Consider the following 14794-nt stretch of genomic DNA (forward strand, 5'->3'; position numbering starts at 1 on the left):
CAGGCTGGTGTTTCACACACTTTAATAATGGAATAATCATCGATTTCCCTCTGTCCTTTCCCCACATGGCCACTAAACAGTTAAATAATCACCAGGCACTTTCCCTGATTATGAATGCAGCATCTGTCCAGTCGCTTATTTGAAGTCGTTCTGTATGTTGGTGTCTGCTGCTCATTTGTGATTAACTCCATCAATACATAGTCCTGGTCTGTAAAACAGAGGGGTCATACTCGGTTCTGTAGGACACTGACCCGTGAAGGTGTCACAGCCCGGCTTTGAAGATAAGCCACTCGTATGTGTTACAAAAACAAACTGTAAGCAGCCATCTGAGGCCTCATGAGACTTGTGCAGGAATCTGTGTGGCCAGAGCTCAAGGCTGGGATGTCACTGAGACAGGGCAGGGGCTGGGGGCATGGAAACAGGCAGTGGGGTGAGAGGTTGTCCCTGAGGAGGGCGTCCGGATCAGGCGGAGAGCTGGACAGGACATCCGGTGGCAAGAATGCTGACCAGTGGTCACAGAGTGGAGGCTCGAGTGGAGACTCTAGGTGTGGCTTTCATGGGAAAAGTTCTGGACTTGGACAGAGGTGGTTTTCTTCATAGATCTGGGGGCCTGGGCAAGAAACATAACCATTATTTGCACCTCGATTTCTTACCTGTAACATCAGTTGTTATAAGGATTAAAAGAGATTATTTAGGACGCGTAGGACAGGGCCGTGTAGTTAATACTTCTGGCTATGCAGGCTGCACGCTGTGTGTTGTGGTGCTTGCCAGGGAGTATGGCTGTGTGCTGGTAAAACTTTATTTCCAGAAACAGCCCACAGGCTGGATTTGTAGTTTTCCAACCTGTGATTTAGATAAAATTCGTGGGGTGTGGAAGTTATTCAATAAATAGCGTCTCCCTTTCCCTCTTCTAGGTTTCGAAAGATGATAGCAGCCTGGGATTTCTGAGTCATATCTGGAGGTTCTCCGAGCTGACTGCTTAGTGGCATGATTTAGTAGTGGAGCTGAAATAGAACACCTGCGTGGAGGTACTGACTCCGCCTCCCACCCAGCCTTTCTGAGTCTGTGGGGTCAGGAGCCTGAGTGGACGCCCCTGTGAAGCCGACATTAACATCTCCCCTTTAAAGAGGAGCTGTGGCTTCACGCGGAAAGCACCTGTGTTCCTTTAGGCCAGGATCTTAACAGCTGGAGCTTTCCAAAGTAAGACCACATTTAAAATGAGAGTGAATAGTGAGTGTCCTTTGAGGTTGGCTTCAAGGGAAGGACCCCCCCCCCCCCACAATACTTAAATGTTCATCTGAGAAATTTTTAAAACTTGAGCTGAACTTTGTCTTTTAATATTTCGACTAGCTTAAATGGTTGATCCTCAGCCTTTACTGTATGTCTGCCTTTACTAGTGGGGTTTTTCTTTTCCTATAGATTCTTCTTGTTGTAGCCTTTTCTTTTCCACTTAGAGAAGACCCTGTAACATTCCTTTTAGGGTAGCTTCAGTATTGATGAAGTCTTCTAGTTTTTGCTTGTCTGAGAAGTTCTTTATCTCTTCTTCAATTCTGAATGGTAACCTTGCTGGGTAGAGTATCCTAGGTTGCAGGTTTTTACCTTTCAGCACTTTAAATGTATCATGCCACTCCCTTCTAGCCTGCAATATTTCTGCTGAAAAATCAGCTGATAGCCTTATGGGGGTTCCCTTGAATGAGACTCTTTGTTTCTCTCTTGCTGCCATTAGAATCCTCTATCTGTAACTTTTGCCATTTTAATTATGATATGCCTTGATGTGGGTCTCTTTGAGTTCATCTTGTTTGGGATGGGACTCTCAGTGCTTCCTGTACCTGGATATCTGTTTCCTTCTTTAGGTTTGTAAAGTTTTCAGCCATAACTTCATCAAATACATTTTTACCCTCTTCTCTATCTCTCCTTCTGGAACCTCATAATGTGGTTGTTAGTGTGCTTGATGTTGTCCCAGAGATTGTTTAAACTGTTCTCATTTTTAAATTTGCTTTTCTTTTTACTGTTCTTCTTGTGTGATTTCCATTATTCTATCTTCCAGATGACTTATGTGTTCTTCACTATCACCTAATCTGCTTTTCTTTCCTTCTAGTGTGTTTTTCATTTCACTTATTGTATTCTTCAATTCTGACTGGTTCTTTTTTAAAAAAATATTTTCTAGTTTCTTACTAAAATTCTCACCATGTTCATCTATTCCTTTCCCAAGTTTAGTTAGCATCCTTATTACTAATGCTTTGAATTCTTTATCTGGTAACTTGTTTATTTTTGCTTCATTATCTGTTGTGAGCACAAGTCATGTCTTACCCCCAGGGTGTGCTGGCAGCTCTCAACTTTTAGGAGGAGGGGCTGAAGATGGAGGGGTGAGGGCTGCAGCCAGGTGTGAGCTGGGCTTCCCCTCTGCTCGATGGCATCAACATCCTGTTGGGGCCGGGCCAGGTCCCAAGTTGCTGGAGCAGAAGCCCTGAGGGTCAGTTCCAAGCCGGCTCCATTCCCTTTAAGTGTATGTTTTCCACGCTCCCCGCACCAGTCGCGTCGCCCCAGCAGTGCTGAAGCAAGAGGTGCCTGTGTGGGCTCTCAGCGGGGTTGGGGGGTTTGGCCACTGACAGAGGTCAGGGCTGCTTCTGACTCGCCACCTGTGTAAGCACTGCTAGTGGTTGCCGCCACCCCACTCAGTCGCTGCTTTGGGTCTGAGCTGCTCTGAGTCTTACAGCTGGGCCCTCTCCCCATCATGAAGCAAGCGGGACTGGAGCGGTCGCTTGGCTGAGGCTATGGGAAACCAGCAGCTGCTGGAGCAGCCCTCGCTCCACCCTGCATGGGAGCAAGCCGGCGTGCACACTCCTCACCGTGGAGCCCAGGCTTCCCACAGCCCTCCCGTTAGTCCATGGGCCCTCCAACCAGCCAAGGGCACTCATCTTCACTGTGTCAGACCCCAGGACCAGGGAGCCTGATCTGTGGCCAAACCGCTCACTCCCCAGGGCAGATCTCTGCTCCTGTGATCTCCCTCTTCCTCTGAGTCCCCTCCGTGGGGCACAGCTCCTGACCAGATCACTTCTCTTCCTACCCTATTCCATGTGGCTCTTTCTTATAGCCCCAGTTGTACAGGAGTCTTTCTGCCAGTCTCCAGTTAGTTTTCAGTGAGAATTGTTCCACATGTAGATGTAGTTTAGATTTGTTCATGGGGGGAGGTGAGCTCCACATCTTCCTGCTCTGCCATCTTGATCTCCTCCTCAAAACTTAAGCTGAACTTTGGGTGAAGAACAAGCTGGACGGGGCTCGTTCATCAGGCTAGGATTTGATGGCAGGACTGTGCAGAGCAGCTGTGGGGTTGGCTGGGAAAGGGAGAGCACTGGAGGGAAACACCCGGTAAACAGTAGGTGTCTACCCTGTGCTCAGGTGGCCTCCCAACAGGCCAGTATGTGCTTTTCCCACCAACACACCCCCCACACACGTGCTCCTTTCCCTGTCTGGTGCTTCTGTTTTCCTCTAGGCAACCCCTCAGGGAGCAAACTAGTTTTGGGTTTATAAAATGCTGAGCAGCAGCACAATTAGCACAAAAAATAGCTTTCTCGTAGTTTTATTGTCTTCAAAGAGCGGTCAGTGTGTTTTAGCACCAAAAATGCTCAATAGTCAATAGCGGGCTGTGTTTTCATTTATTTATGTTGTTTACAGCTCCATGTGCATAAACTAGTCATGTGTTTCGTGGGCTGGACAAGACTGCAGTGAGCTGTGAGCTGGTTGGGTCAGGGTGCCCTCTGGTTTGATCAAATGTAGCGAGCACCACCACCAGGAAAAGCGGACTTAGCAACTTGTGTGTGACTCATTATAACTTTTCATTTGTTTGCTGTATTTTTATTGAAACTTTAGTGTTTAGCTCTTTTAGGAATGATGGCTTGGTCAGAATATTAGGAAAAAAATTAACAGTTTCAGAAAAATTCAAGGGCACAAATCAGCATTTTGGGTACATTCGAGCTTGTAATTGGGAAAGGCTGTTGCACGTCATAAAGGTTATTTGTCCCAGGTACTTGGCACTTGGGGAAAATGCCAGCCTAGCAATGGCTCTTGAATCTCTGGCATCAGCAATTTAATTCCTGTTTTATTGATAAGCTTCTTTCTCATATATTTTGGATTCCATAGGTCCTATGTTCTCTTGCTTTGTTTTATCTACTGTTTAATTTCATCTTAGACACTTATTTTCAAAAATACGCTAGCAGTAAGTATAGTCCTTGGGACCGACACGCCTGATAAGAAAAAAAGTCTCATTAATGGAGGAAGATGCTAATCAGCGGTGGTTTTGGCCAGCTCTCACTGGGGTAGACACCTGCAGAATCCATTGTTGATTGAGTTAGTGAGAGCCGTGTAGATCGGGGAGGTTTCCTGCCCCACAGATGTGAATAAGATTGCAAGAATCTAATTCTGGACCCCATCAGACCCAAAACCTTGTGAGAAGGGGCCAGGGACAAGCATGTGTGCGCGTAGTGAAGGATTTTATATAACTTAAATGAGTATTTATTTGTGAGCAGAGGAAATGTCAAGGTGAATGATATGAAGTGCTTTCTTCTTAAATTATAATTATAAGGAAATAGAAGACACACACAGATGTGACTGTGTCTTCACAGTTGAGTGTTCAGCACTACCTGTGAAAGCATTCTGAACTTCCCTTTCCTTCTCTTACAGGTGACATCACACAAAAAGGATATGAAAAGAAGAGATCGAAATTGATTGGAGCCTACCTGCCCCAGCCTCCGAGTACGTAAACCTTGATGAGTAGCATAAAGCATCCCATTTTAAGAGTTAACTGTAACACGCGAGAGAACAGCTGAGCACAAGTCCTCCCTCAGTCCCCAGTCTGCATGCAGATCACGCCATTGAGGTGGCACTAGGCACATCCTACTCCTTTGTGTGATTGCAGGATATTTTGTGAATTTAGAAGATACATACGACTTTTCTATAAATGTGCCTAATAAATTTAATAGGTATTTTATTCATAGAGCTGCAGTAATATGTTTGATTACTTTAAAATGGCTACAGTCATAAAAAATATGAGAGCATTTATGGTTTAAACATGACTTTTGTCTTAGTAAGTTAAATTTATTGATAATGGTTTAAATTAATCCAAGGTTTTCGTTGACGTCATTGGTGCGGGGTGGAGGGCCAATCTAGAAATCTAGAAAAATGGTGTAACATCCTGCCTGGTATTATAAAATTGTAAAGGTTGGTTGTTTCTTGAAACGTGATTGTCAACGTAATGGATTCTTCCCCAAGTACAAATCCTGTTTAATTCCAGCGTTTGCACGTGTGCAAGTGTGTAGAATTTCTGTCCTCAAGCTGGGTTCTGTACATTTCAGGGAAAGGAAGATGATACTGGGCTGCAGTTGTAACACTCCGTTCTGATGTAAGCTCAGTTCAGCCCAAGGGCAACCTTGAGAATTTTCTGGGCATTAGGAATGGCTTAAAGCTAACACAAGTCCTCCAGGAGGAAGGACAGCAACAGAAATAGACTCTCCAGTGTTCAGTGTTGGAACAAATGTGAAGCTCTGCTGAGCCGCTTCTGCTAGAAGAGGTTCAAGTCTGCATGTGCAGGCCCAGCGCAGGCCCACCGGCTCTCCGGACTGTGACACAGCCTCCAGTGCTGTGGGCGCAGAAGGAGTGTCCCCACCTGTGGCTCACATTCCAGGACACTTAACTTGTGTGTTGAGTTTCTGCTGCTTTTTTAGCTTTGTTTGGTTGTGTGTGATTTCTTTCTTTTCTCGGTACTTAAGAGAGTTAACATAAAGATGGACCGGCTGCGTGGGCCTGCCTTAGCTGACGGCCTGGGTTTTCCTGCTGTCTAGTCTGTAAAAGGAAGAAGCTCTGCGCTGTCTGAGTGGATGGAACATAAGTGTGTTGTCTAGCTGACCCCATGTGTGAGAGACTTCAGAGCACACGTGGGCAAACGACTAGATGTGGTCTCCCCGCTTTCCTCCTCTCGTGCTCCAGCAGAGCTGTTGTGATGAATTCCTGTCTGCACTTGGCCCCTCCTGGTCTTGGAGGAAGGCTGGCGGGGAGACTGTAGGCCCTTTGGGTTGCTAGATTTTATTGTCCGTGCCTTACCAAACAAAAGTGAAACAGAAGCAGTTCTGCACCTTCCCAGAAGATGGCTCTGGAGCTGTGACAGTGCCAGGAACGTGGCTGACCCGTGTTGCTGAGCGCTGAGGGTGGCCCTGTGTGGCGTGGTCCCTTTGATGTTCTTTATGCTGTTCTGCATGGGGTCGGCCGCTCTGCTCGGTGCTGTAACAAATTTAAAAAAAACTAAAGTTTGAATTAATTAGTTTTTTTTCAACTTGTTACAGCAGCGAATGGAGCTGCCGTGGTCCGGTGTAGACTGCAGCACAGTGAAGGAGCCCCGAGAAGAATGCTGCAGGCTGGCAACATCGGGGTGTGTGACATCCGAGACGCCGCGGTCAGAGAGCGGGCGGCCAGCACCGCAGGAAACCGGCCACTGTTTTACTTTCGTTTCGGTGAGCGCACTTAACTGAGAGAGAGAGAGAGAGAGAGAGACACACACACACACACACACACACACACCCCACGGCAGGGCACGTTTGCAATGGACTGTCCACCTGATGCCTTTCTAAACAGAAGTGAGGGCTCAGCCTTGGGGGAACATAGGAGGTCCTGTTTCTGAGCCCCTGTTCTCCATTTGAACTTGTGCGACTTATCGAGGCCACAGTGCTCCTTGGGCAAAGAGCTTGTCACAGACCCCGGACCATGATCATCCTGCTGACTCAGGGCCCAGTTTTTGAGTGTTTTCTATTAAAATATAATACTCGGTTTTTACAACCATAGTTTTGCATTTGGAGCACCACTTACAAAACACTTAAGAAAGAAGAATGCATGACAGATCATACAGTTCTTCCTAAAATTGTTGATATTCCGCTAAACTTTGTCTCATAGCCAGAGACCTGGGTGAAGGATGAACTCTAATGAATCCTGGCCTCTGAGATCTGCTTCAGGGAGTAAGGTCTGTAGCTCCGTGGTATTCCTATCTCCAGAGGGCAGTTATGGAGTTTTGAAATTGAAAAATTGAACCAGTTAATCATAGAGTGTATTCTTAGAGGTCGTGATCCTATTCAGAGGTCAAAATTATTTTAGTGAGCAATATTTTGAATATAAGAAGCCCAAAAAGATGAGTTCAGTGCGCCTTTTAGTACAATAAGGAATAAGCATTTATAAGCTTCAGGGTTTTACCTCAAATAAAAGGCATTGTTTGAGAATCAGGTACAGACACTAAGCTGTTATGTCACAGTTGACCCCCAGGATCTTAGAGGAGGGAACCCAGCCGGGTCTCTCCGCTGTGGCTCTGCCCTCCTCTCCATGCCAGCCTGCTGACGGGCGTGATGCCTGTCTGTGTGGGGAAGAGCGGAGCGGTGGTAGGCGGGCGGTGGAGTTGGGCATTAGCTGCAGGGGCCCCGTCGCAATTTCTGTATGCTTCACTGCTGCACCTGCGGATGTGTGAGGCTGTGAGAGCTGCTTGGGAACACTGCTCCCTGGCCCTTGTGACCACGCCATTCCCACTGGGAAGGAGAAGGCAGGTTCACCCATGATGCTGGGATTGGGCGACCAGATGCCCAGGTAGTTTTGCAGTTCTTATTGCTGATCTGTATTTCTGAGAAGTTGCCCTGGATGAATGGTCACACGTATAAGACTGTCTCTGGGAAGCAGTAAGGAGAGCACGTGGATCTAAATCAGAGAATTCTTTCTTGACTAGGTCAGTCTTAGACATGATTCTTTTGGTGTAGGATCTTTTTTTTTTTTTTTTGCGGTACGCAGGCCTCTCACTGTTGTGGCCTCTCCTGTTGCGGAGCACAGGCTCCGGATGCGCAGGCTCAGCGGCCATGGCTCACGGGCCTAGCCGCTCCGCGGCATGTGGGATCTTCCCGGACCGGGGCACGAACCCATGTCCCTTGCATCGGCAGGCAGACTCTCAACCACTGCGCCACCAGGGAAGCCCTGGTGTAGGATCTTTATGAGAAATACCTTGTTTTCCTTTTTAGTTACCCTTATCCTGCCATACACTTTTCTAAAAGTAGTTTGTGTTTTGATGAACTTTACTTCTTTTTTTTTTTAACATTATTTTTATTTATCAGAGAAAAAGTTAAGACTTCTCTAGAGGGACTTCCATGGTGGCGCAGTGGTTAAGAATCCACCTGCCAATGCAGGGGACATGGGTTCGAGCTCTGGCCCAGGAAGATCCCACATGCCACAGAGCAACTAAGCCCGTGCAGCACAACTACTGAGCCTGTGCTCTAGAGCCCACGCTCCACAACAAGAGAAGCCACGGCAATGAGAAGCCTGCGCACCGCAACGAAGAGTAACCCCCATTCAACACAGCTAGAGAAAGCCTGCGCACAGCAACGAAGACCCAATGCAGCCATAAATAAATAAATAAATTTATATATTAAAAAAAAATTGTTTAAAGACTTCTCTAGAAAGTATTCCAAAGATATTTCAAATATACTTTGGAGATTTGTTTGGGACACACGATTATGAATTAGGATGGCTTCCACAGCCTTCAGCAACAGCTGAGCACCCTAGTCTGAGCTCCCAAGCATTACCCCATCTGAGGCAAAGTGCTGGGGAAGCAGGCTTTTTCCTGATTTTCTTCTCTGCACAGAAGTGAGTGACTGGGGAACCCAGTCAAAGATACGCTGTTTTCAGGGAGCACAGTGTTGAATGCTCACCTAAAGCTGGATGAGGGAAAGTGTGCCAGAGCTAGAAAGAAAAAAGAAAATTATGTATTTAATGAAGTAAGGGGTCAGAATATATTGAAAATCATTATCAAAGAGAAAATATTATTCAGGAGAACTTACTTGGTTCTAGTTGTCTTGCAGTTTTTCATTAGTCTTTGAAACTATATATTTTTCATTAGTCTCTGAACCTGATAAAATTTATGAAAATAGAAGATAAAGTCCACTCTCTACCACTCTCTCCAGGGGTATCTTAATCACGTGGTGTTAGCTTCTATATGAGTCTTCACTGCTTTCATGACAAGGCCATGGTGATGTGAGGTAGTAACATTCCAACATTACCATAAATAGTGAAACTTTCCTTGACCAAATAGTCCCTCTATTCTCATGATGCATGTATTGGCTAAATATTACTTTCCACGTGATTGGCATCAAATGTTTCTGAGTGGTGAGTGATTTATATAGATCCAGTCTTCTCCAGGCCCATCTCGCCTCTCCTCCAACAGCAAGCGTCTTGTGCTCAGTTACAAGGACTTACTGTGACTGTGTAGTTGTGAAAATCTTGGTGAATTCGGCTACCGTGACCAGAGGGCAAGTCTGTCTGTTTCCTTCCTGCTCGCTGGGGATCGGCTGTGGGATCCACGTGAACAGCCTACTCAGAGAGGAGCCTCTCTTGGTTAGGGCGAGTTTATTGTCCACTTTTGCTCTTTTGGAGAAGGCAGACGGCCCCACCCGGAGTGCAGACTCGTCTGCATCAGAAGGGCTTCACGGATAGCAGCCTGACCTCTCTTCACCTCCTCCAGCCTACATCCGATGTCACACTGCATGTGAGGCATTCTGTACGTGCTTGTGCCCTCTGCCTGTACCTGTGCATCTTTTAAAGCTCAGTGCAGTGTCACTTCGACAAGGATTTCTTGCCTGATCCCTGGGGTTAGGACAGGCCGTTGTGTTTTATATTCTCCAGAAAATGAAGCTTACTGGCACTGCTGTGGTTGATCGGTTCTGCTTCTTCACATTAACAACTGCTCTGCTTCTCTGGTGCCAGGTGCACAGTTTGGTCTATATTTTCATCCTGCCACAGAGTTTGTCTCCCAAAATGCAGCCCTCACTTCCCTGGGCACAGCAGTGTGTTGCCTGTCTGACCTGGGTTGTAGGGACACAGAGCTGGTCCTAGGGGACTTCTTCGGCCATGCCATCTGTTCATGATGGATGGGGTGTAGCCTGCAAAGTTAAATGCCAGAAAAAGAGAAATATGAGTAGTTAAATCAGGGTGGCCTGCGACTTAGCATGAATTCTTTACAGACTGAGTTGCTACAGGAAATGAACTTTCATCACCTAAAGGTAAATGACCTGTATCCTAGGTAAGCCCTGGTCATGATCTTGATACACAGCTTGCTACTCTCAGTTGTCTAAGTAGTATTCTTATTTTATCACACACAGTTGGTGATTATTGATGGGTTTCTTCTTCTTTTTGGTGGCATGAACCAATCAGGTTCCTCCCCCAGACACCAGTAGTTAACAGGGAACAGCTGAGACTCTACGGAAGGTGGAGCTGGGCATGGAGCAGGGAGAGTGGTGTCTACTTTGGGTCTGGCTCATATGGGTTTTTGTGGACAATCTATAAGGAAAACGCAGAAATCCGAAGCCCTGATCCTGACCATATACTCTCATTGCCTCCGAACTTCCCTGCTGAGCAAAGCCAAGTGCTGGGATGTGGGGATGAGACACAGATGCATGATGGTAGGGGCTCTTGTGAAACCCTGAACTCCAGGTCATCTGTACTTTTCCAGGCATGAGTCCCTACGAAAATTCAAACATGAATAGGAAAATGGTTAGCAAATTTATACTGATTTATTGCAAGGCTTCATGCGAATGGAGGGTAAGGTAGACACAAGAGGGACAGTAATGTAAGAATCAGGCCAGCATGGTCAGCATGGTCAGGGAGATGTTACAGTGCTGATGGTGAGATTTCTGTCTCTTTTGTGCTGTTCTCATTTGCGTCAGTATGAAGTGAATGTAGTAAATTTCTCACCTGTACTACAGTTGTCCTGTTTATTTTCTGGCAAACTCCTTGATGGTACTTACGTTAGAAATAAGTGCTGTTGTGTGAAGGAAAGTATAATTAGGTGCTAGAAGAGAATGGGACAATTCAAAAATTGTTTTTGTACAAACTTGAAATATGGAAAAATCCTTGTCAGTTTTACCAACTGCCTAAAGCATGTTTTCACTTAAGTGAGAGCCCTTTGGGTGCCCGGTGAGGTCGAGGGACCCTGAGATCCACGAATGCTGTGTGCAGGGAGCAGAGAGCCTTGGGTCACGGTGAGGGTCCTGGGAGTAGCAGTCACTCCTGTATTAATGTGTCCATGGCTGCACCCCAACACATGTGGGAACCGAGGTTCAGAGGCTGCGCGATTTGTCCCATTACGCAATTAGTAAAAATAAGACCAGAATTTGAATCAAGATGTTTGTTTTAAATCTTATATACTTTTTTATGCAGGTTATCTCGTACACATCCTTCATGATTTCTTTTAAAAATATGTTGAAAACCAAGGTTTTTCAGTGTATTTCCCTTACTGTCTGAATTTAGAAATACTTTTTCTGGCAGGTGTCTATACTGCAGGTCTTCTGGCCTGTAGTGCACCATTGTGTCTGGGTGAATGGACCAGCCCCTGTGGGCCTTATTCTTAGGTTAATAGGAGGATTATTGTGATTTCTATTATCTACTTTACCATAGCGTTAATGAAATATCTGCATTTATTTAATAATCTGAAATTGGTGGGTTGTTTAGGTGCCAGAACTATATTGTTAGGATTTTCTTTGGGGAACCTTTCTTTTTTTATTGAAGTAAAGTTGATTTACAATATTATGTTAGTTTGGGGGAACCTTTCTTAAACATGTGTTAGAAGTAATTGAAGTTCTAATAAAAATGGCTTATTTCTCTGCTTTCTCTCCCTTGGGCTTAAACAAAGTTTTTACATATGGATGGGAAAAAAAGCATTTGGAGGAGTGAATAGCGATAGGACAGGGCAAAAACTTGGGAAGAGTGTTTGTGTGTGACAGGAACCTGGAGGCACGAGTGGGAGGTGGCTGGCGAGGAGGGTGTGGTGGAGGGAGGTTGGCAGTCAGGGAAGGAGCTTAGAGCTCGGTTCTGTGGTCCACAGGGTGTAGAGACATGAACCAGTCAGAGCCCTGCTTGGATTGAAGAGGGAGACTGACATTCCGGGCTCTAGTGGCCCTGGTGGCAGAGAGGGTGCTGGGAGCTGCAGGTGGCGTGTGACTGTGAAGGCGCCCGGGCAGGGCTGGGCGCTAAGCCTGGTGACCTTTCTAACCTTGAGGATAAAGTGTAGGGTGGGGAAGAGAGGAGTCCCAGGGGATGGAGGTGTTTGAGGGAGTGGAGAGGTGGGGTGCCATGTGCAGAAGTGTGAGGGCCCAGGAAGGCGCACGCTCAGCAGCGGGACGAGGTGTGTTTTGCTCTCTCCTGTGCTGTCCTTTTGTTTCCTCTTTTCCTCTTATGCACCTCTGGTCTTCTTCCTCTGATGAGGAGTTTTATTTACAGTCCCGTGGCAATTCTAGAGGAAACAAAAGCTCTCTGAGATTGTAGTATATGAATTGATGAGTTGCAGCACTCTGCACGAGCCTTGAAAATTTCACTTACTGGTTCAGCAGTGCTTCCTGAGACCCTCCTGTGAGCCAGGGGCAGCACTTGGCCAGAGGCAGACAGCGAGTCAGTCATTGCCTTCTCTGGGCTCTTAACCTGCCCCTGTCCCAAGCAAGGATCGATGTGTGCACACCTTCATGTCACACAACCTCAGCAGTTTTCACCTGCTCTGAGTTTGTTCCTGGGCAGCAGTCTGGAATTGTAGCAGTTTCCATCTCTCTTTATAAGAATGCTCTTGAACAGTAGTTTTGTGGTGAGATCACAAAAATACCTCTCCATGGATTCAAAGTACCAGCTGGACTTGGTCCATGTAACCAGTGATCATTGCACCTGGAGTGCAGCACTGAACAGCACGTAGCCTCCGCTTCAAGGGCCTGGCCTCTGCTTGGGCTCTGAGTGACAGCAGGTGCCCAGGAGCACCAGGAAAGGATGCCCATCACAAATGGAAGGGCACTAGTGAGAGTGGCACAGACTGCTTGAGTTCAAGACCCAGTTCTGGGCCTGCATTTTCTCTCAGTGAAATGGCAGAAACTTATGTCATATGCCTATGTTAATAAATTAGTAAATATAAAGTGCTTGCACTGCTGTAAAGCGTTGGCTGTTCCTATCAGTCCTGCCTAAATATGGGATACTGAGGCTCAGGGTCAGATTGTGATGGCAGCAGATGGGGCTCCAGCTCCAGAGCATGGCAGTGTCCCCAGTGCATTTCCCCTCAATTTGTGTGGGATCTGAAAAGCTAGTGGTGCTTAATAGATGTTTGTCGGCGAAGAGATCCAGTCTTGATCTCTGTCTCATTTTTGCCTGAGGAGAATTTTTATCCCCCTTGCGTTGCGTGTTTCTGGACAGTTACGCCACCCACCTTCCTTGGGACGCCTCACCTTGTGTCGTAGACACACTGGTCATCTTGTGGCTTTCCTTTGAGCTAGTTTTCACCCATGCCTGAATGTGAGACCTCGGCAGTGCTGAGTACTGTGTTGTAATTATGTGTTTTACTAATTATTCGTGATTAGCCTTACCAGGAGGGAACCCATCCCAGCAGCAGCATGTGGTCAGCTCCTCTTACTGTGGGTCATGGGCCATGGGTTATACTACCCTGGCTTCTCTTGTGGTACCAGGTCATTCTAATTTGGAGTTGCATATGTGACTGAGGTACCTTTAAGCTACCTCAGATTTCATTTACAGTGAGGTCAGATAAAAACTAATGATTGAAATATGCACACTTATATTTTAGTCTCTTTTAATGTCCTGTTGCTGGTGACCTGTTGAAGCTATTCTCCTTTTGTCTAATTTATTCATTTCTTTTTAAAACTTGGGTTGTAAGCTCTATTTTTCAGCCTATGAGAGTAAATGTTCACAGTGCTTGTATGCAGACTTAGCTTTCTGAAGACAGATGTGTAGGGACTGCAGCAGGTGAGAACTAACCTACAACTCTGTATAGCTGGTCTGTAAGTGCTATGACTACACTTCCCAGAGGAAGTATATGACAACCTAGGGACCTGGAAGGGGTCAAGGTTGAAATTAATTCCAAAAAGCGTATTTGAAAGAACTAGATGGGTAACTACCGAGGTTGAAAGCTAGATGTGTGTGTGTGTGTATCAGGCACTGTTTAACCTCAGCAGCTCAAAGGTGTACATTTAGCTCTGCTTCTTCCCAGAGCTGCACTACGATGTCAGTAAATGGATAAAGTATAAATTCCCAGGACAAGAGAATGGGAGAAATAGTGATGTGTTTTTAAGCTATATAAGGTAGATAATTAGAGGCTCCTTATTTAGCCAAGGGGAGGAAGGCAGCAGATGAAGGTGCTGATGAAACCACGGCAGGGGGTGGGGGTAGGCATGGCATCTAGGGAACAGGCGATCCACATCCTCCCCATTCCCCCAGAGATGTTTGCTCTCTGGAGAAAGGGAACTAAGAGCCTCTGGAGTTGGGGACACCTGGCAGTACTGCCCCCAGAGGCCCTGAATCAGAGCGCATGTGCTGGAGAGTGAGAATAGCTCCAGCTAAACACTGTGAACACTGTGTTTAGTCACAATACAGGAGACCGGACGTCTCTTCTTTGGGTAAACGGAACAGCCCAGGTAAAAGACCTACTGGAAGTAGATCTGTGACGCCCCTGCCATAAGAAGAAACGCTTGCTTGCATCTCCTTCAGTGGGATTAAAGGAAAAGTTATAAAAGTTGACACAGGAGAAAAGAAAAAAATAAAGATTTTACATAAAGATTATAGTATCAGAATGACATTTAATAATTTAACTTCTTGACAATAATTGACAGGAAAGGCAATGAATATAAATAATTTTCAAATAAATATATTTATACAAATAAATTAAAAATTTTTAAATTTACAAATAATTTTGTTTAGAATTCTAAGGTTCAATATGAACGTAAATACCAGGTAACTACTG

General features: G+C 45.9%; 1 protein-coding gene across 11 annotated transcripts in view; it reads left to right on the forward strand.

Moving 5' to 3' along the window:
- Positions 1 to 14794, forward strand: part of DIP2C (disco interacting protein 2 homolog C) — a 367823-nt gene that overhangs the window by 176145 nt on the left and 176884 nt on the right. For 7 of the 11 annotated variants that reach the window (XR_013825253.1, XM_079907065.1, XM_079907063.1 and 4 more), the window contains exons 2-3: positions 4681 to 4752; positions 6336 to 6503. Coding sequence is in view for 9 of the 11 variants with exons in the window: in XM_079907065.1 (XP_079763191.1) it covers positions 4681 to 4752; positions 6336 to 6503 (240 nt within the window). In the remaining 2 variants the exon portion in view is untranslated. Of the gene's footprint in view, positions 1 to 2206; positions 2474 to 4680; positions 4753 to 6335; positions 6504 to 14794 lie in introns of those variants that run through there. The other 4 variants (XM_079907067.1, XM_079907070.1, XM_079907066.1 and 1 more) reach the window with 2 other exon arrangements.

The sequence above is a fragment of the Stenella coeruleoalba genome, assembly GCF_951394435.1.
Source record: "Stenella coeruleoalba genome assembly, chromosome: 2".
Lineage (NCBI taxonomy): Eukaryota > Metazoa > Chordata > Mammalia > Artiodactyla > Delphinidae > Stenella > Stenella coeruleoalba.